Consider the following 22,218-nt stretch of genomic DNA (forward strand, 5'->3'; position numbering starts at 1 on the left):
TGAACCCTGCAACAGACACTGTGTAGCTGCAGGGCTCTGAAATGTTCCCAAGCTTAAGTGTTAACCAGCATGTCACCGAAATAAGAAAAACCCATCTGTTTTCATGAAGAGATGCGTGTTTTATGTATGAAGCGCGAGGTTACGGCTTCATTTAAAACGACAGCGTCTTTTATTCTAAGTGCGTCACGAAACCGAAGGAGTAGCAACTTTACCACTTAAAGCATGGAATGGTTTTACGGTCATGTTTTATGCATAGCAGCATCATATCCTGTATACATAAATATCTATTTAATAATTGAAGACGTATTAGGATTCACATGTACACAAGGTCAATTGCTACCTCGTTAAAAATACATTTCCGCCACAGATGCATGAAGGAAGGCAGTTTATAGTTTTCTTACTTATTTAAACCCTCCATGTTGGCATTTAGCGATTGAAAATGCTTTTGTTTATGGTGTACTGAGTGGAGTTTTTTTTACTATTATTTCAAGCAAATTGCCAATTACCCAAGACAAAATGAAATATGTAACTGTGAACAGGGCTCTGAATCTCAAACGCACTGAACCTGAAACACAATTTTACATTTCCAATAAATAAAATGATAAATCTTATATTTATTCTTTCACAGCAGGGTTCCTGTGCTTATTTTAATCATGTTCTGGACATTCCAAGTTTCATCTTTAATAAAAAAAAAACTTATGAATCATGATTGATTTACATTTTTTTTTCTTTATAAAATTGCTTTATATGTAATGCAACCTATATGCAACCATCGGTGCATCGCCATAAAACTTAACGATGTCATGCATCGATGTAAAAAAGTGTGTATCGGATTTAAGTGTGCATCGTGATACACATGCACACTTAAATCCAATACACATTTTTTTACATCGATGCATTACATCGATACACACGTCAAAAGTGTGTATCGGATTTAAGTGTGCATTTGTATCACGATGCACATTTAACATATTTGCGTTAAAAACTGATCTATTTATAAAAGAAAATTACTAGTAGATGAGCTACACTTTTATTATTTAGAAAGTGACCAAACATTTGTGACCAATATTTTATACGTAGTTTGATTTCTCGTTTCTAAACCCTGGGCGGGGCCATGCGTCAGAAGTGTGTGTGTGTGTGTGTGTGTGTGTGTGTGTGTGCGCGCAAAAAGCCTCACATACATTTATACAGTTTCTATCTTGTCTGGATAATGGTAAATACTTTCAGTCTGTAGTGCAGCTGACATTATATATCAGACAACTGCAGTTCAACACAATAAAATATCAGAAGGTGGAAAAGAAAACGGTATCTGGTAACTGGTGTGTGTTACCATAATGTCCATCCATTGTTATTCCAGCTGAAAACGTTCTCTGAAATAGCAATTCAATTTGTGCCATAGCTTTCAGGACGGTCAAAGCCGCGCCACTGGCACTTGAGTTCTGGCATATTTTCAGTTCCATTTAGGGATGAAATCTGTTGGAATGCATCAGAAGTGTGTGTGTGTGTGTGTGTGTGTGTGTGTGTGTGTGTGTGTGTGTGTGTGTGTGTGTGTATGTGGTGTCACTTGGCCACTGTTGATTTATATAAATTGGTTCAAAATTCATTTCAATTGGTTTGCAAACTACTTGCGCTGCAGCACAAAATAAATTCATAGGCATGGCTTAAACTGTGCACAGAAAACGTGTTAAATGTAAAAGACTCTACCGTGGCCCCCGGAAAGGTTATTGCACAGAAGTTGTGACGCCAGGTAAGTGCAGAGCATGCTGTTAATTAGTGCAAATGATCAAGAGTTACACCTCTTTACTGTTTTCACATTTCAAATGAGTTTTTCAGATAGCTAGAATCGCTACGACTCATCCAAAAATGCTGTTTTCTCTGTCTTTCTCAACTTATCTAACCGAGCTATGTTGAACTTGAACGTGAGCTACCTTTCAGATTTCCTGAGCGGTAATTATAGCAGCGATTTACCAAACAAGCTACACAATAGCAACCAGACAATTCTATATTGAACACAAAGCTTTCGTACTGTAAAATAGCAAAGGATTTGGCTAGCTAGTCTCACTCACTCAGCTAGCTAATGCCTCACCTGTACATGTTTCAGCAGGATGGGTATTAAGCTGTGCTGACTTTTCTATGTGCATCATTTGCAGAGCACTATCATGCTGCTTCTTCTTTTGAACCCTGTAAACCAGAAGATAGCGATGCCTCCACTGCCTCAGACATCACAGCTAATTCTTTGACACCTGAAGTATAGATCTTGGTCAGGTTCAGAATTATTTAAAATGGAACCTCTGTAATTAGCTTGCAATATTTCTCCAGAGTTAAATGCATTATTATTTTGGTTTATAAAAGTAATTTACACTAAATTGATAGAAGAATTGGACCTTTTTGATTGGATGCATGGACAATGCCCCAGTGCACAAAGTGAGCTCAATGAAGATATGCTTTACATGATTTGGAGTGGAAGATCTCCTGCTAAAGTGAGCTCCAACCCTATTAAACAACTTTGGGATGAATGTGAACGCTGGCTGCACCCCAGGTGTCCTCACCTTCTCACCTACATCAGTATCTGACTAAATGAGTAAATGAGCACAAATCTCCACAAAATCTAGTGGAACACCTTCCCAGAACAGAGAAGGTTATTATAACAGCCAATGAGGATTCGATGTGGAATGGGATGTTCAGAAAGCATATACACATTCTATAGTCAGAAATGTTTGTTCATACAGTATAGCTAGGGGAATGAACTTGAAAATGGAAAAGGTGCCATTATAGTAAAATGTACTCAGTTACTGTAATGAGAATACCAGTCGTGTGTTATTTTACACCCCTGGTGAACGAGATTTGCAGTTAAAAACACAGAGTCTACTCAAGAAAGCATTATTTTAGGTGCGATTTTTCCGTTGTGATCCACCACAAAATCAGACCGAGTTTGTGTCTTCGCAACACCGAGTTTGCCAGTCTCTATATTCTGATTGTCTATGAAGTCTGTAGATTAGCTTAACATACCCATAGGGCCAGAGTACTTTCAGTCTGCCAAATTGTATTGATGAAAATATTTCTACATTATCCACGCTTCTATATTCTAATCATGTTCTCCTCATTTCCTAATTTTCTTTAATGGCAGAAATAGCTTGGAGCAAGGTTGGCTTTTGAGAGCGCTCCTCTTTACACAGTTCAGAAGAGACGGCCTGTAATTCGGGGGATTCGAGACAGAATTCACAACAATAAGCATATTATGAGAGTCAAAATGAATGATGTGACTGTAACATGTTTATCCTGGAAAATATGGTTTTAATTATAAATTCTGGAATCTGATTGGTGCATTGGCTCATACAGCTATATATCATTTTGTATCTATAGCGCACAGGTGTATAGCGCACAGGTGTTTCGTGTGGATTTTAAGCATTACACCATGCTGCCATTGATTGCACATTTGTGCTTGTTTTTGGTTTTATCAAACATGGCAATTTTCTAAACTTAAGCCGTACAAAAAAAAAAAAAAAAACGAGTGAGTGCTTCGCAAGAGCCTCACTATGACCAAATATTTTCTCCTTGATGTGTGAAGGGTTTTCATCTTACAGCTTCTCAGACTCACTAACTTTGATGATGGCTGTATTGCAGCTCTCTATCCGGCACTGACACGAAAGATCTTGATGCACTTTCAAAGTTCTAGAGCTCTTTGTAGATTTGGGGAAGTAAACCCGCAGTGCCGAAATAATTTCAGCACAATTAGATCATTTTGCCAAATATTGGGTGTTGTGAAAAATAGCACCATGGCGTTTTAGTGCAGCAGATAACGTTCCAGCCTCGTTGCTCCTAGATCCTTGGTTTCTGTTTACATCACAAAAAAACGATAGATAGGCAGATCGGCTATGCTAATGTATCCCCCTCACCCTGCGATTTACTACCATCCAGTTCAGGGTACATTCTCTTTCTTTGTTCCCAGTGTTTCCCCTATAGGCTCCACATAACCCCCCAGACCATGATGAATCACTTTCTGCAAGTCTTTGTTGTGTAACTCACACATCTGGTTGAACAGTTGATTCAAAGATTCTTTTTAACATCTGCGTACATGAAGAACTCACTGCTGATGGAGTGATTTAATAAAGTTTGCCATTTGAAATCTGTGCCTGTAGAGACTAAAAAACAAAACTGTGATGTTTCAGAAATAAAATGTTCCCTTCCCATCAATGAAAAAGTTATGAGCCTGCTTACCTTAAACTCTTTTCTCAGGGGTAGGTTAAAAAAAAGAAAAAAATGAAAGAAAAAAAAACCTGCCAGTTTTCACCCCATTGAGAGGATCTCAACTCATGCAAGCTCATTACAGAATACACACTGATGAATTATCTCGCAGATGCCAAGTCCTTGGGCTCAAATCGTAAAAAAAAAAAAAAAGAAAAAAAAAAAAAAAGCGTTAAAAAATGAGCAAAAAGTGATATGAACTTGACACACTGCTGACCAAAGGTGTTTTTTAATTTTTTATTTATGTGCATTAAAAATTTCTATTTTCTATGCAATATATACGAGATGGGAATGGTGAAGAACGTATTGGAAAATTTTATTTCACTTATACTACAGCGATTATTACTGAACATTACAGTTACATTAAATGTTAAGAAACGTCCACAGGTTGGTTCCTGAAGGCAAAAGAAAAATTAAAGTCCTAAAGGATTTCCACAAAATTCTTAGACTGGAGACTCCTTCTGTAAATGTTCTCCTGACAGTGAATCTCACTGTAATCACCAGTTATATATTCTTCTTTATTAATAGCATGCTTTATTTTTCATTAGTATTATTATGTAGGATATCTATCACTGAATTCCCTGTGCACGAACTGTTACTATAGAAACAATAATATATTCGAATGTGCGCAATATAGAAAACGAAACCTTCTGATTGGAGAATTCAACCATTGTTGATGAAAATAATGGCGAACGTTATTTTGTATTACTTTTTAAAAAATATGTTATGAATGTAAATTTAAGAAAAAAAAACTCCTGAAAATATTTGTAACTCAAACATAAGATAATAGATCGAAGTTTTTAGAAGACAGCAGGCAATACATTGGCATCAGCTAAATCTGCATGGTTCATTCAAACCCAACATGGTTTCTGAGGGACAAATTGCTCAGGCTGTCTGAACAAGAAGACAGGACAAGAAATAATTGTTAAACTGCTCTTGACTACAGTATACACAAGTACCGTAATTCATTTTTGTGCATCTGAATGTTTCTCTTCTGTTCTTTGTGGTGAAAACTGGCAGATCCTCAAAGCACTTAAATCCATTGAAGGATTAGCTGTGAGTGTAAATGTCGGGTGCACTCAGCATTGGGACCATTAGCGGACAATTCAGCCCAACCCATCGAATGCCAACCAATCACTCCGTTCTTTCTTTCAGGTCTGCTCTAACGCTCTAATGAATGTCCCTCATTTGACCATGAATTCTTGTTACTGTCTGGGCAATAATTTCTTTTTATTCTCAACAGGTCTTCTTGGGTTTCTAAGTAGAACAACACCAGTAGGCAGTCATAATTAGAATTAGTGTGTGTACATGGTGCTTATTTCATCAAACAAAGTTGTTCTCAGAATAGACTACAGAACAACCACTTTTTCAACCAGGAGAAAGCTGTTAGTAAAAAAAAAATGAATGATGGAATTACAAGTGGAAAGCAAATATATATATATATTGTTTTGTTATCATTAGAAAGCTTTTTTTCATCCTGGTTATACTTGATTGAGTGTCTCTAAATTTTAAGACTGGTACTATACAGACATTTATGTGAAAAGGTAGCAAAAAAATATTTTTGTGCCTCTCACAAACAAAAAAAATTCCCATTCGGTGTTGAAGCCCCTTCCGTCTACACAATTTTGTGGCCCATTTTAGCGCTGAATTATATTTCATGCTGTCATGCTTTGCCACAGCGGACAGACCATGGTTTCTATGAGGCGTTTTTTTGGACTCATCCAGTGACTTGGTGTATTTGGTGTGGTATTTTTTCCTGCATCTCCCAGTTCTTTGATTCACCATCCCACAGCAAATCAATGTGTAAAAATCGAGCTCCATAATTTGATGTCAGAGTGGTTTCTCCCATCATTGAAGCGTGAATCCCATCGATGCACCAGTGCCACCATGTGGTTGTCATTTCTACAGAATTCTACTCTGTTCCACACTGTCCTATGAGCAACAATAGTTTTGAGTGCCGCAATCTGTTACAGACCGCGGGATCTCGCCCAAGTAAGTGTGCAAACACAATCAATATTTTTCCATAGGGTGAAATGATACATCATGAGGTGACATCTTGTAAACATGCTGGGAAAGTGGGGGGGGGGGGGGGTTGAGAGAGTGGAGGATTTATGGATTGCCTGGGTTTCCATAGAAACATGACTTCTAAGCAAATCATTTCCAGTGATTAAATATGCACGATTTAATTAAAAGTCGAATTTGAAATCTAAACAACCTCCATTTTCAGTACATTTTAATTATTTTAATCAAATTCCTATTGAAGTGCAATGACTGCTAGAGCAGTTTCATCAACAAAATAAGAAGGTTGAAACTCATATTAAATCTGAAATGGTTAATCATCTCGGGAAGGCGGAGAAGAAGAAAAGGAAGAAGAAGAAGAAGAATGAATGAATGAAAAGCAAAATAAATGTGAAAATGAATGTGCTTCCTGCTAAAGAGATGTTTGACAGTAAGAATCGACTTGACGCATTCAACGCTCCTAACTGTATACAATACGAATAAACTTCAAGAACTGAACCTTGAACGAGGGTCCAGTCCTCACGTTTCATACACGTGAAGTGCAAGGAGCTTCTTGTGAGTGGCTACACAGACGTGAGAAAGATGCTGATGCAATTTGCAAAAAGGCCTGACTGCTGTTATCACTTTAGTGCATTCGTAGAGTGTGTGTTTGCGCTTTTCTCTGTGTGTGTGTGTGTGTGTGTGTGTGTGTGTGTGTGTGTGCATGTCATATAAGCAACACAAGCACAACTCAATGAAAATGATTACTACACCTTTTTTTAATAACACAAATGCAGGCAGAAGGTCATGAAGGTGAGGAAAGGAGAGAACATAGGAGGAGAAGAGGATTATCTGAAGTGCTGTAGCAGAAACCCAGCACTCTGTGGGCCATCCATCCAGATGCCTCGAGATTCCACCACCTGACTGAAAGTGCAAGCTTTTGAAAAAATAGAGATAAATAGAATAAACATCAAAACACTGGCCATTTTTCACCAAAGGACCTCCAGGCAGAGACGGCCAAATCCATTAGAAACCCACACAGCTTAAGTAAGCCAGATGCCAAACAGTTGAGCACTTCATTTTGTGGGCAGTGGGAAAGGAATCTAATATACCCTGTCCCCCATCTTCTAAATTTTCACTTTTATTTATTTAACTTTACTTTTTAGATCCTATAAATCCAAACAACTTCAATGATGAAAAATGGCATCTTTTTTTAATGTAACTTTCAATGTACCAGTATTTTGTTTCCTGCTGCTTCTTTTTGTCCCGAATAGGACAGTTTACTTCCTCCTGGAAGGAGCTGGGGACCTTATGCCAGCTGATTTGGCACCTAAGGATGTGGTCTTGGTGGGGGCAGGTGCAGGGGTGGGGCTAGTCGCCTTGGGGGTAGGGAGAACAATCGGCAGAGTTGGGGGTAATATTTTCTTAGGTGCAGGTGAAGGCTTGATGTCAGGCATCCTGTCGCCGTGCTTGTAGACACTGACAATGACATCCACTGACTCGCCACCGTATCTGTTCTGCACGCACATGGTAAACTTGCCTGAGTCGTCTAAACTCACGCCCTTGATAGTGAGACTGGCGAACTTGCCCGAGTCCAGCGAGATCGAGTATTGGTCGCCTGGTTCCACCTCCTGGTCATTCTTGAACCAGGTGATCTGTGGTTTCGGTTCACCACACACTGTGCAGGTCAGGCTCAGGGTCTGCAGAGAACCAGATGTAAAACGGTGTAATAAAAAATAGTTATACAAAAAAAGCTTTAATATGAAAACATGTAGCGTGCATGGAAAAGCATTTTCTCAGGGGGTAGTCAGGGGAACTTCACATCCTAAAGAGGAACATTTTAAACCATCTATGTCTAACTTTATTATACAAATCAGGATGAGGTTCCCTTTGGAGTCTGGTTCCTCTCAAGGTTTCTTCTTCATACCATTAAAGGGAGTTTTTCCTTGTCACATTCACCCCAGGCTGCTCATCAGGGATAAATGCACATAATTCACCAATATAAATTTTTTTTTTTACAATTTAACTTTACAATTTTACACACTTTACACTTTACACACTGTCTTTATAGTGTATAATTTCATTTTATTTGTAAAGAAATATATAATTACAATTATTTTTCAGACCAATCCCTACGGCTTCAAGAGATCAGCAAATGTAGAATTAACATTATTTATCATTTTACTTATCTTAAATCAGAAATTTTTACTCAAATGTAGAACTTGCTTAAATAATCCTGGGATAATCTCTCTATTATAGGTAAGGTCACAGTCTGCATTCTGAAGTAGCTACAATTTGATTAAAGAACCAGCAGGGCAGCCAGCCAGCAACACATTGCCATAGTCCATGGCTAATGGCTTTTTCCAATAATAATCTCCATTTAATATACGCTTTGAGTCTTGCTGCAACATGTCCATCCTACTTCTCAAATGTCCAAAGATAGAAACCATTAGATGCAACATTTTGTTCGAAAAGCGTCGATATTCTAAATATTCCATTTAAACTGCGCTTATTGCACCATTCGTCTTGAAGGAATGAGAGGATTTGTAGAAATATATTAGACCCAATGTACATTAAAAATAAAAACTAGGGGTAATCTGTGTAATCAGGAACTGGGAGGCTGCTTGAATCTTCAGTCTTGACTAGTAGATGCCATTCTGTGTATTAATTCTGTGTATTACTGTATTAATTACAACCATCATCCAGGTTTTCAAAGGCAAAAACAGCACGTTTACACTGTAAAACTGGTACTAAAACTGGTACTATCAGAATATTTTCCATAAGAAAGTTCCAGCAAACATTCTGCTGCAACTTCTGCTCTCTCGCAGGTATAAACAGGAATGCTCATTTGGACTCATAATGCTCTTGAGGCTATAATAATGGACCTGCAACAGCAAAACCTTGCGATCTCTTTAACAATGAGCATCTTACCCACCCACTAGCTTTAAGGGAGCTCTCATTAGTGCACTGTCCATAGTAAGAGCCCTGCTAATGTCCCACGTGGTAGCTGTTTGCCTTTTAATGGGACCTAGCAGCTATGGACTTTCTGCAAGAGACAGACAGACAGACAGACAGACAGACAGACAGACAGACAGACAGACAGATAGACAGATAGACAGACAGACAGACAGATAGACAGATAGATAGATAGATAGATAGATAGATAGATAGATAGATAGATAGATAGATAGATAGATAGATAGACGGACGGACGGACGGACGGACGGACAGACAGACAGACCTAGCAGCTATGGACTTTCTGCAAGTGACAGACAGACAGACAGACAGACAGACAGACAGACAGACTTGACATTTCCACTGTTGTCTATTCAGACAGATTCACCGAATAGACAACATTTCTCGCAGCTTCCTCGACAGTGGATTACAAGGCCTCAGACAATGAAGGCGTATCATCCACCACCTCCCCCAAGCACACGCTGTCCGTAATGAAGAGAGGAGATGATCCTCTGGCTCGTTCACACACCACTACACACCATTCGGGATCACTACAAAACTGCCCTGTGGTGTCTAGGATCACTAATGCAATCGCATCATTCTCACAGGGGCCAAATTAATGGTCTGCAAAAATGCAGAACAAAATTCACAAGCTACCCAGTACAAGCTGTGCCGATTCTCACACTGCTGATTTCTACTCCGAATCTTAAATTCCCCAAATGACGAGGGTGGAGGGCTTTCAGTGATGGCTCGAACATAGGCGCAGGTGGGGCGCCATTTATACGTTTACATTTATTTCATTTCCAGAGCCCCTTATTCAGAGGGACTCACAACTAAGCAGCTGAGGGTTAAGCAGCAGTGGCAGCTTTAGTGGTGCTGGGATTTTAACATGTGACCTTCCAAAGTCCAACGGTTTCACCACTGAGCTACCACCTCCCAATCCACCACGTACACAAGGGGGTATCAAAAGGTTTCGAGAGCAATAGTACCAACTGGTGCTGTTCTGACCACGTGCGCTACCACATCTGCGATTTCATCTGGGACAGCAAGTTAGAACAAAGGGCAAACCAGAAATTCTGAGCGAATCTGTGTAAATCTGCTCCAGAGACGTTTCACATGGGGTACGCTTGACAAACGGCGGCACTGCAACGAGTCATTCGAGGTGTTTCAAGCGACACACGCGTTTCAAGAGTCACTGGAAGAAGACCAGAGCTCAGAAGACCTGATCTCACACCACATGATCTCACTTCGGCACTCACCCTACTCGCCATATTTTAACTTCTCTCTCTTCCAGAAGATGAAGTTGCAGCTCAAATGTCGCCGTTTTGACACCACTTTGGAGATTCAGAGCCGATAGCAGAAGGTGCTTGACGCGTTTAAAAAAGGACACATTCCAGAAGAACGCTGGGGGCGCTGTATTTCTATTCAAGGGTGATATTTTTGGTGGAATTTTGGTGCAGAAAAATAAAGTACTTTCTTGTAAACAGTGTTTGACACCACCTCATATGTGTATGTGTATATAAACATTCATCTTTATAAAGTTCACAAGGAAATAAATCAGGGCAAAATATTTAACATCTTTAAAGTGGCCAACAGAAATGTAACTTTTTGCTGAATTCCTGGTCTCTCTAGATGTTGTGTATTGATGAGGAACTGCTCTGACTGTGCTATTTGGAAATATTTTCCAGTGGTCAGAATGGAAAATATGCCTAAAGGAATCCCACTACCTCATGTACAAGGACAGAAAAAATGAGTTATAGTGATATTATATCTATTAGAGCCAGTTTTTAAATATTCTGGATCCAACTGGATCTTGTAGAATAAATAAAAAAATAAATAAATGTTATTTATTTCCAGGACTGTCAATTTCTGTTAAAAACAGAGGGAATATCCAGCGTGCAGTGTGTTCTATACATCAGAAATACATCGTGGCAACCTTGTTTTCAACACAAGGTTGAAGAAAATGAAGCAAAATATGTCCCTCTATTTCTTTTTTTAGATTTTCGCTCTAAAGTGGCGCCCCTGGTTAATGACCCTGGTTAGTGCGTTTGTGCTGACAATGATGATGGGCCATTTTTACACCTGCTGGACAGTTTTTCAACTCTCAACTGCCTATTAAATTTCATTAAAGAGCAGCATGTGTGATAACCTCAACTTAGCCTCTATTTGAGACTACGTTATTATTAATAAAGTCCTGCCCCTACAAAAACCTATGCTTATGAGCCGCCAGTGTCTATAGTGTTTCGGTTACGTTAGACCAAAACTGAGGCGATGCTAAACCTTCTTTTCCATGATGGTTGCAACATCAGGAAGCCCGCCAATGACTTTGCCGCGATCTGAAAACAGAAACGTCGCACCCCAGTCAGTCTGAAGGTTGTAATTATATCAATAAAAGAAGCTGTGACAAGCGGGCGAGGACTTGAATGAGCGTACTCACTCTTTTCAGCATATGCTTCCGCTCTGAAAGGCAACAGAAGAATGACATTGTTAGTAGGCTCATTAGTGCACACGCTAATATTTTATCCGCACACTGACATGCGCCACACACGCTCTGCATTTCTAAACATTTTCGAAAAAGGAAGACAAGAGGGGCGAGCAGATGATTATCTTACTTGAGTCTCTGGAACTCTGCGTAGGCATTGTCGTAGACTGGAGGGAGGATAAAAGGCGGAAAGGAGACAAATTTTAAGCACAGGCCAAATGAGACACGGAAAAGAGAAAAACTATTTAACATCTGAAACCTCAAAGGGACAGCGAAGAGAAAGAAAAAAAATAGCTCATTATTTTAATAGCTATGTTTTGCTGCATTGCGATGTAGCACTGCTTTTTTTTTCTTTTATTAATTACTGTCTTTGCTCTACTGAGTGCAGGTGCTCCCGGGCAGCACATGCGACAGACTGAGGACTAAGTGCTGCCAAAGCCAGGATCTGCAACTTTGATATATTAAAACCAGTTTCTCACTGCTGGAATTACCCAATTAGAAAGCTGGTGTTTAGGGCTACGGTACTGGTCTTTTCTTTTAACTGAAAACCTGTACTGCTCTGTGGAGCAACTTTTATTGATGACATTTTGGGGAGACGAAATTGATCCCAGGGCAAATATATTTTAAAAAAAATGGTTCCTGGGATTTAAAGACCTGCCAGATCCTATGGCAACACTACTCCCAAACACCATTCCACAAGGAGCTTGGAGCTCAGAGCTGGCCCATTTGTCATGCTCTTGAAGGCAAAGTTGTCATTTGAAAGCAAACTTGTTTAACTGCCACCATATTTCAACTATGAATAAACGTATTGAGTAGGATTCCAGACACAACATCTGGAATCCTACTCAAAACGTTTATTCATAGTCTATATAAAAATCAAACAAAATCTTTAATTATAAGGATTAAGAAAAGGCAATCAGATGGCAGCTTTTCCTACCTTGCCCAGACAGTTCAAGGGTGCGAGTGTACGTCTTCTCTGTGTCTGTCATCACAAAGGAATATACTCCTTTATCCTTTTCAGTAGGTTCGACTATCTCCAGATTAGCCATAGCTGGCATACCACCAACACGCGTCCTTTCAGATGAAGTGATTTTCTTCTCCCTGTTAAATATACAGTATCAATAAAAAAAAAAACCCACAAATATAAAAAGTGATGCGATGCATTTCTGCTGCTACTTTTACGATTACCTTCGTAGATAGTCATAATACAGTACATTATACACAGAGGAGAGTATTGCTTTTCCAATCATTTCCTGACTTATATTTTTATCTCATATATTCTATAGGAAGGAAAATCATTAGGTAACTGTAAGAAATGCCCTCGGTAGCCTCTCAGGTCGAAATAATAAGGAACAGTCATCGTAGAATCGCACATAATTGTTCATAATGGTACAATGGCTGAGTTTACTAGATGTGCAAAGGAAGAAGCTTCACCTCGTTCTGGCATGTGCACAGTTTGCAACGAAGCATTGGGCAACTGTAAATCTGAACAATTTGACTACTGATAGTCATGCGAGTCTCGTCACTGCGCCGTGCTGTTCGCTTTCCAATGCAACACAAAAATCTCCAAACCGTGTTTATGTGTGAGCGGGCATGCCTAATCTCATTTCAATGCCTATTTCCGACGCTCTATACAGGAACTTCTTTTTTGTGCGAGGAAAGGGAGGGAAGAACGAGCGTACTTGTGCAACCAGTTGATCTTCATTTCCTCTGTGTAATATTTCATATGGCACTGCAGCATGATGCCCTCGGCAGTGGACTGGATCACCAACTCGGACGCGCTGGACCCTGTTCGAGTCAAAAAAGAAAGGAGACACATGACCTCAAACTCAACTCATACCGTGTTTTTTTTTTTTTCTATCTATTACAGAATACATGAGCTCTGAGATGAGGTGCTCCGTGGGGTTTTAGGGGGAAAGGAATTGGTGATTGGTTTGGGAAAAGGGGATTAGTTTTTAGATGTTGGAAGACATGCACAACTCTCACTAGGCTGAAATACGCCTAATGAGTGGCTCATGGTGAGTCGGCCAAAATGCTAGCCTACTAACTACCTAGTTAAAATACCGCACATGACGCACACACCCAGACTGCAATACAAAAAATATGGACACTAATGCACTGTCAGGCTGTGAGGGGAAGCTAAAAACATCTGATGATATATTTCTTACATAGATTTGTGCCAAAATAGACAAGTTAATACCCGTTTTTCTCTCCGCAGATTGATTTTTTGATTCCTTTTTTGTACTTGACATCGGGCCATGAAGGCATTTGATGCGTCTGAGCCAGAACATAATGCATTCGTACGCATTTTCGTCTAATTCTGACCCGAGACCATTCACAAAATTTTTGAGTGTCAATTACTATCACAGGACAATGAGAATGACTCACGGAAACCCAGGAACATTGAAATGTTTTTTTTTCCTCCTCAAACTAAATAATGTTTTACCCTTTCATTTTTGACCAAAAAAAAAATTTGGTTGGAAACAGAGTGTCAATTAGGTATGCTTTCAATTCCAGCCATTGCGTACAGACTGAATGAATTTTCTTTTATAGACGTCCTCCTGTTAAGAGGGTTGACATTTAGTTGAACCAGAAAAGCTGCAAAAGTTTCGATTTAAATTCTATGCACTTTTATGCTGTTCATCATGAGTAAGCAGCCGTCCTGAATCCAAACTAAAGATGTGAAATTATAAAAAAGCTCAAAATGTAGCGCTTGTGTTTAAATAACACCAGTTTTTGTATCTACTTAATAAATCTGACGTTCAAATGCATCCTGAATGTTGACTAGCGCAGACGTTCTGAAATGCGAACGTGATTATACGTACCAGCGATACGCGAGAGCTCGCTAATGATGTTGTCAAAGACTGCAGGTGAGAAAAAACAAGTCAAATTAATCTTTATGGGGTATTTTTTCGTTGAATAAATATTTGCTTTTAAATATGTTGTATGTTTTACCTTTTCCAGAAATATCAACATGAGACTCATCTTTTCCTCGGTCATCACTGATAGTTGCTTTGTACACACCCACATCCTTCTTGGAGAACTGTGGGAAGAAATTCATAACACAATGTTTGCTGAAACCGGCCACTCGAGTATGCTTTTCTTTGAGCTGCTCAACCGAAACACTTCGCTTTTGTAGAGTTATATGGTCATTTCCCTATTCAGAATGAAGTGTTAGGCAGCGGTGATTGGGAGAGCGAGGATTCAACACACCCACTGCTGTGAACTACCAAAGTGTTCTGATTAGTGCTAAAGCACAAGCCTCCTTTCAATGTCCAATTTTTTTATTTTTTGGAAAGGAAGCAATTCTAATTAACTCTGGAACTGTGTCCTTGAAGTTATATAATTATGTAATTGACCACAGCATCTACAATCTCCTGTGCATCCCAATAAGGACATTTCTGTTTGACTACTCGTTAACTTGCTCACTTCGCATTTGGCTGTATTTTACATTATATATAGTAAGGACTCCTTGATCCTTGATGTCTGTCTGTGCAAGTAGGTGTATACTACATCCTAGTTGCTGGAGTCAAGCAAGTAATTTTCTAAATGTGATATCTTGGAGGTGAAGATGCTGGAGGTGGAGGTCCTGGGCTGGTGTGGTTACACGTGGGCTGCGGTTGTGAGGACGGTTGGATGTTCTGCCAAAATCTCTGAAACCCCTTTGGCTTATAGTAGAGAAATGAACATTCAATTCACGGGCAACAGCTCTGGTGGACATTCCTGCGGTCAGCATCCCGATCGTATGCTCCCTCAAAACTTGAGCCATCTGTGGCATCATGCTGTGTGATAAAACTGCACATTTTAGAGTGGCTTTTTATTGTGTCCAGCCTAAAGCACACCTGTGCAATAATCATGCTGTCTAATCAGCATCTTGATCTGCCACACCTGTGAGGTGGATGGATTCTTCCGGCAAAGGAGAAGTGCTCGCTAACACAGATTTAGACAGATTTGTGAACGATATTTGAGAGAAACAGGCCTTTTGTGTACATAGAAAATGTCTTAGATATTCGAGTTTAGCTCAAGAAAAATGGGGCAAAAACAAAAGTGTTGCATTTATAATTTTGTTCAGTATATAAACAGTTCATGAAAAAGCTTTGTTTTGAACTGTTTCGCCCGACCTTTACTCACAATGTCCAGCTTTTTTTTTTAAAGTCCATCTTGTAAATGTAAGTGTATCTGTGCGACCAAATCGATTTCTTCTCCTCTGTCAGCCGTTGTGGGATGAAAATCCGCACGTATATATTTGAGCTTGTGTAGTTTGCTACAGATGTGGTGACTAGTGCGCTCTCTGACAATCCAATCACAGGACGTAAAAATGCAAACGTGACTGGATGCCTGCTAGATGGCATTGGTGTCACCAAACTCGAAATTTGATCGGTTAAAGCAACAGTTTCAAGCAGCATGAACCGCAACACTGCAAGTCCTCGGTTTTTGACCCCGGCAACATGTGATGTGACGGCTAAAATCTGAATAATAGAAACTGCAATGTAAACAGACACTCCTTTTAGCAGTGCACCCATTAGAAACTTTATGAAATGAAGAGAATAGACTATTGGGAAGAATTGAAACATAAGTCAGTGATTCTGAAGGCCTTGCAGGCCCACTCGACCGCCACTGGAATACAGAAATCAGTATTTGGAGAATTAAAGAGATACAGAAGCGTATCTTAACTGAATATTCATTCTAATTTGCTTGCCTCAACAATCTTGTTTTCATGTTCAATTTATTTTCTCCTGTTCTTCTTATTTCCTCCTAAGAGTAACAAAAACTTTTAATCATTCTATTACACAGAGCGTCTTAGTTATTACTATGAGCATCTGTAACGTCATTCCCATTAGCCGACATCAGAGCTCTGAACGCGGTCTGCTGAGAAACATAAATCGACGTGTTCGTTATTATAAAAGCAAAAAAATAAAAAATGTGATTAGCGTCTGCAAACAATGGGAGCATAAAACTTATGAAAGACCCTAAAAGCCTTATCAATTCAGCGGGTTTAAATGAATCATGCAATTATTCTATCCAGATCACAATGTACACCGTGTTGTGCACTTTACCGACAGCTGTTACTGCTCTGTTATTGTAGCCGTTCCTCAAATATGTGTGGTTTTATTGCCTAAGTTCTGTCACTGCATTTCTATTTTGTCTGAAGATCTCACCAGAGACAGGGGGAGTTTACAGGCTCCGGAGCTCAGGTCAGCGGGCACGTCAGGTATCACCTCCACGTCGTTCTTAAACCAGTGGAATGCAGACTCTTTCTTTAGATTAGCCACCTGGAGAGAGACGAGGACACACATCAAGCCGGTGTGCAGCGTCGAACGAGGCAGCCTGAAATATGGCCGTCCGGTGCGCCTGTGTACACCGAGCCACTGCAATGATATCTTTATGACCGAACCAAATAAAGCCTGACATTGACATTAGTCATTCAGAGTGGCACTGACAAAATCGCAGGGTGTTCGTTCGATGTGAGTTGAGGCACAAATATGGCTTTACTTGCCTTACAGATGATGCTGACACTGGCATCCTCGCCAACCTGAACAGACAGGAACTGGCTGAAATGAGGTCCTAGCAAAAGAAAAAGGGAAATTATTGGCAGCAATCACAGAAATAATAAAAAAATGAGCAGATTTAAATTGGAAGGATGATCAATTCATCCACCAGGCTTTTCAAAAATTTGCATTTTGAGCTGTATTACATTCATATGAGTGGAATAACTCCCTCAACCCATGACTATAAAACATCCTGTAATTGAGAACTATAACTATAAAAACTATAATTCAGATATAAATCTACATAATTTTTTTTTCTTTCTATTTGCACCCCATTTTCTTTACTATTTATGAGCTTCGAGCTTCTACTTCCCCGTTATTCGAAATGAACAGACTTGCGTTTGAAATACATACAAAATTCAGATACTTGGGTGAAATCTTTTATACTTGGAAACCGAACCTGCTAAATCTGTTCGAAAATACACTAAATGGCCAAATGTTTGTGAGCGTAAAATTGGTATGCGCTTTTTGAACACCCCATTCTAGATTTAGTCCACTTCCTCTTATAATAACCTCCACTCTTCTGGGAAGATAAATCTAGTGGAACATCTTCCCAGAAGAGTGGATTTCACCCAAGTATCTGAATTTTTGTATGTACCCAAACTTGTTCCAGTATGGCATGTGCATGAAGATACTTTACATGGGTTGGAGTGGAAGATCTCCTTCCATAGAGCGAGATCTTCCACTCCAACCCATGTAAAGTATCTTCATGCACTTGCCATACTGGAACAAGTTTGGGTCTCCTAGTTCCTATACTCCTAGACGTCCTATACAATTGCGTGCCTCCAACATTGTGGTAACATTTAGAGAAAGAACCACATATGGCTCCGGTGTCTCGGTACTTTTGTCCATATAGAGAACCACAAGCAGGAGTGAATATTGCTAGAGATGTTTTGCTGGAACACTAAACCGATACAAGAGTATATTCTGTAGTGTCATCACACCCACCCCTTTATAGGTATAGGTTATAGGTTTGGTACATAAAAAATAAATGATTGTGTATTAATAAACCACACAATAATTTTTATAGTGCTTCTCTGTGATTTATACCCTCTTTCACACGGATGTACTCCCTCCTCTGATATTCCGCCTCAGCCAGAGCTGCCTTGAAAGCTGGAGTGAAAAATGAAGCTAGGGTTAAGGGTCTGAAAGCCAAATCATAATGGGTATATATATATATATATATATATATATATATATATATATATATATATATATATATATATATATATATATATATATATATATATATATATATATATAGCAAGATCACAAAAGTGTAGGTGGCCTCACCATCTCCAATTAGCACTAAAGAGGACTGGCCTTTTCCTTTTCCATCCTGAATCTGCACGGTGAACGTCCCCTCATTGTCCTGGGTGAAGTGATCGAGCACCATCTCAATAATGCCCGTGGTTACATCGTGTTTCATTTTAGTTTGCTGGAGCAAAAACAAGAATGAAAAGGAACAAAGAATGAAGTAAATTGTCCTCATTGGTGCTTCAGCTCGCTTTTTATTGGAAATCTTCAATTTGATCAGATCTATTATTATGTTTTCTTGAAAGCGTTCGGGATGAGACTGCACATGGTGCAGTGCAAACTGGGGTCAACTTAATATTAAACCTGAAGCAGTTCTCACCAAGCGCTCGGAGATTTACACCAATGTCACGAGCTGTCCGTGTCTCTTTGTGTGACGCACTCTGCTTACCTCGCAGTTGACGAGCTCCTTGTTATTGGCAAAAAATTTGTAGGTCACAGCAGAGGAGATGTTCTCAGCTTGCAGCCATAAGCGCACACGACCCCTCTCCAAAATTTTGTATGCCAGCTCGGTCTTCAGAGGAATAACTGAGGTGAAAACACAGTGGTTGCAGTGTTGAATTTTACGCACTCTCATGCTTCTTAAATATGACCTTGAAAATGGCACAGATACACAAACCCTCGAAGGCTCTGGTGGGAAAAACTTTGGTTAAGAAAACATTTGTTAAAGCTCATGAAATTATTCTCAGCATCTCCTAACTCAGCTTCTTAGACGGTCATGAAATGAGTCAGCATAAAAATAGCAAGACAGAAATAGTTACTCGGTTTACTTACTCGGATGGCGGATCTCGTGGCTGAGCGCCAGCATTTTCGTGAGCTCTGAAATAAAAACAAGAAATACATCAAATACCAATCAAATAACTTTGAGCACTGGGCAAGAAAAATCCTCATATGAAATGATGCATATGGTGCCCCATGGTGCAGAGGCTTTTGACAACCTGAGAATGAAAGCGATTTTGAGACATGATTCGGTTCCAGTGGAAAGGTGAACGATGGAAAAGGTCTTTAATCCAAAAATATGGGGTTTTTTGGTGCATTTCACGACACGTCATTGGCATAAACAGTTATTTTGAGAAGGGAATAAGAGATCGGCTGCATCGGGGTTACTGCCAGTGTTTCATCATGAAGATTCATTTTCATTTATACTGAGAATCGACTTCCCTAATACACACGAGTGTGTGCAATACATCTTCAACGAGCAGCAGTACACCGGATCCACCCACAGACTTGCTGAAACGAAGCAATTAAAGATTGGAAAAGGACAACATTTCTGCAATCTGCTGGTGTCCGTTGTAGCCCTAAATTCCTGGTCATGGCTGGCAGAAGTGAAACTCTATGTGGTCTTCTGCAGTTCTTTGACTTCCTGGTAGTTTAAAGCTCTGCGGTCATTCTCCTCTGACCTCTCATCAGCAAAGTGTTTCTGTCTGCAGAACAACTGCTTGCTGAACTTTTGTTATTTCACAGCATTCTGTCTAAACTCCAGAGACTCGTGTGTGAATTTCAGGAGATCAGCAGTTTCAGAACTACTCAAACCACCCGGTCAAATTCAGCGAGATCCTATTTTTCTTATTCGGGTTTTTGATGTGAACAAAAACATTTGATCCATATCGACATGATTGTAAGCATTTTGATGCTGCCAAATAAAAATTCCATGAACGAGAAGACGTTAATATGATCCTATTAAAGATTTCAGTTTTAGAAGCATTGTTGAAGTACAGTTTATTCTCTTCTGAATTCAGCTGAATAATCTTTTGCCTCTTGGCACATTTATGTTGTGCAGCAAAGCCAGAGATCCCCAATAACTCCCCAATAACGCAAATCACATAACTAAAGCACCAGGAAATGAAATGACTGCGGTTTGCAAGATCTTTGGCCACTGATGTGATAATTTGTGGCTGAATATCGAAACACTGAGACGTGTTAAGAATATCAGTAACCACATATCATTCTGATTGCTTCTCAACATGGTTTCGGAGATAATAATATATTAAAGTCATAATGCAGGAGATCTGAATAATAATAATAATAATAATAAAAAAAACATGCATAATGCATCATACTTCCTCCATTATTAGTATCTCCCACCTTCTGATGAGATTTTATAACTGGCTGAAGCTCCATCGGTGTGGGTGACAGAAACGGAGTAAACGCCCACATCTTCTTTGTCTGGGTTCTTGAACAACAGAGTCGAGCTTTGACAAGCACAGAGAAGCGAACGACACACTGGGTCAGCATACCAATGAGGCTTAAACATATACAAACTGTTTTAATACTACTCTGTGCTTTGATACGTAGACGTATGTGTCTGCTTACCAACTGTCTGTGGTTTTAACTGCAATTTCTTGGGAGAAATCGGTGATTTCTTCATAGGACTTCTTCCACACAAACTGGGATTTCTCTGAGATTTGACAGCTCTCGAAAGACAGATAAATATCCCCAGTCTCCTTGTTCACTCCGCACTTGATTTCCTGAGCACCTTTAAGAGAACACATATGAGAACCAGTGTACACACATGAATTCAGGACTGGGTGAGGAAGACGAGGGTAGACGTGTTCGATTTATGGCATGGATACAGTGGGATTATGGGGCACACTAGCCTCTAACTCATCTGTCCTGTATTGTATTGGGGTGTTCTATCCACACACACACACACACACACACACACACACACACACACACACACGCACACACACACACACACACACAGTGTATCCACAGTGCACTCTGCTGGTGGAAGCTCATGCCTTTTCTTTGCTCGTCTATGAATGTTTTAAACCAATTCAAGATGAATCATCTCGTCTGCTTTTTTTTTTTTTCTTATCTGCAGCCGGGCAGACATCTGCCTCCCGCTCTGCTTCCCCCTCTCTTTTCTATTTCTTTCCCTTTCTTTAACATGACCTCTCACACTGCAAGCTGTTTACCTTGTTCCCGCTTCTTCAGCCTGATGCCTCGTGATACCGCTAAGATGGTTGGCAGTCTATTGGTAGTACTGGGTGTGTGGGATGCTTATATCTGTGTGTTCATGTGTGTGTGTGTTACCTGGAAGTGCCTTGGCACACACTGGGTCAGAGGACACTGAAGCTTTTCCAATGCCCTGGGCGTTCTCAGCACGCACACGGAAAACGTACGTTGATCCCATCTCCAAGTCATTTACCTAAGCATTACACATTAGGCTTTTCTTTATTTTTATTAAATATATATCGTGTATTTTCTGCAGTATATATATTCCCATTTTTTCTACATGTCTAATAAAAGTACATTTACTTTTAAATTACTGGAGATATTACCTTTAGGTAGCAGTGGTTCACAGCGCTGGCGTTAGTAGTGGTCCAGGTGTCAGTACCTGCCTTGCATTTGTCCACATAGTACCCATTGATGGAGCTGGCACCGCTGTAAACAGGAGGCTTCCACTCCACAACCAGAGAGTCATCTCTGATCTCAGTGATGCTCAGGTCATAGACTGGACCTGCGCAGAAAGTTTCCTCTAATCTGAGTCCACTAATCCTGCGATAGACCCTAGATCTATTACAATCCGGCTTAGGATAAAAAAACGCTTACTACAGATTAATAGCTGAATAAATCTACATTTCCAACACATTACTTTTGATACATGCAGTCAAATCCATATCAAATCTCAGTCTTTTCCGGTGTTTTATATTGTTCCCTGAAGTCCTT

At 39.8% G+C, this 22,218-nt stretch overlaps 1 protein-coding gene across 2 annotated transcripts in view; it reads right to left on the reverse strand.

The window, feature by feature from the left end:
* Positions 1 to 7,004: 7,004 nt before the first annotated feature.
* The window catches only part of myom2b (myomesin 2b), a 31,082-nt gene continuing 15,868 nt past the window's right edge, over positions 7,005 to 22,218 (reverse strand). The window contains exons 19-37 of one of the 2 annotated variants that reach the window (XM_083539188.1): positions 21,831 to 22,009; positions 21,583 to 21,697; positions 20,857 to 21,019; positions 20,629 to 20,735; positions 19,318 to 19,362; positions 18,935 to 19,071; positions 18,523 to 18,667; positions 18,280 to 18,342; positions 17,178 to 17,245; positions 16,840 to 16,953; positions 14,636 to 14,723; positions 14,506 to 14,544; positions 13,363 to 13,468; positions 12,618 to 12,781; positions 11,811 to 11,847; positions 11,636 to 11,658; positions 11,479 to 11,534; positions 7,478 to 7,943; positions 7,005 to 7,167 (exon numbers count right to left, since the gene is read on the reverse strand). In XM_083539188.1, coding sequence (XP_083395314.1) covers positions 7,524 to 7,943; positions 11,479 to 11,534; positions 11,636 to 11,658; positions 11,811 to 11,847; positions 12,618 to 12,781; positions 13,363 to 13,468; positions 14,506 to 14,544; positions 14,636 to 14,723; positions 16,840 to 16,953; positions 17,178 to 17,245; positions 18,280 to 18,342; positions 18,523 to 18,667; positions 18,935 to 19,071; positions 19,318 to 19,362; positions 20,629 to 20,735; positions 20,857 to 21,019; positions 21,583 to 21,697; positions 21,831 to 22,009 — 2,069 coding nt within the window. In that variant the 3' untranslated portion in view covers positions 7,005 to 7,167; positions 7,478 to 7,523. Of the gene's footprint in view, positions 7,944 to 11,478; positions 11,535 to 11,635; positions 11,659 to 11,810; positions 11,848 to 12,617; positions 12,782 to 13,362; positions 13,469 to 14,505; positions 14,545 to 14,635; positions 14,724 to 16,839; positions 16,954 to 17,177; positions 17,246 to 18,279; positions 18,343 to 18,522; positions 18,668 to 18,934; positions 19,072 to 19,317; positions 19,363 to 20,628; positions 20,736 to 20,856; positions 21,020 to 21,582; positions 21,698 to 21,830; positions 22,010 to 22,218 lie in introns of both variants that reach the window. The other variant, XM_083539187.1, reaches the window with a different exon arrangement.

This window comes from Silurus aristotelis, assembly GCF_946808225.1.
Source record: "Silurus aristotelis genome assembly, chromosome: 4".
Classification (NCBI taxonomy): domain Eukaryota; kingdom Metazoa; phylum Chordata; class Actinopteri; order Siluriformes; family Siluridae; genus Silurus; species Silurus aristotelis.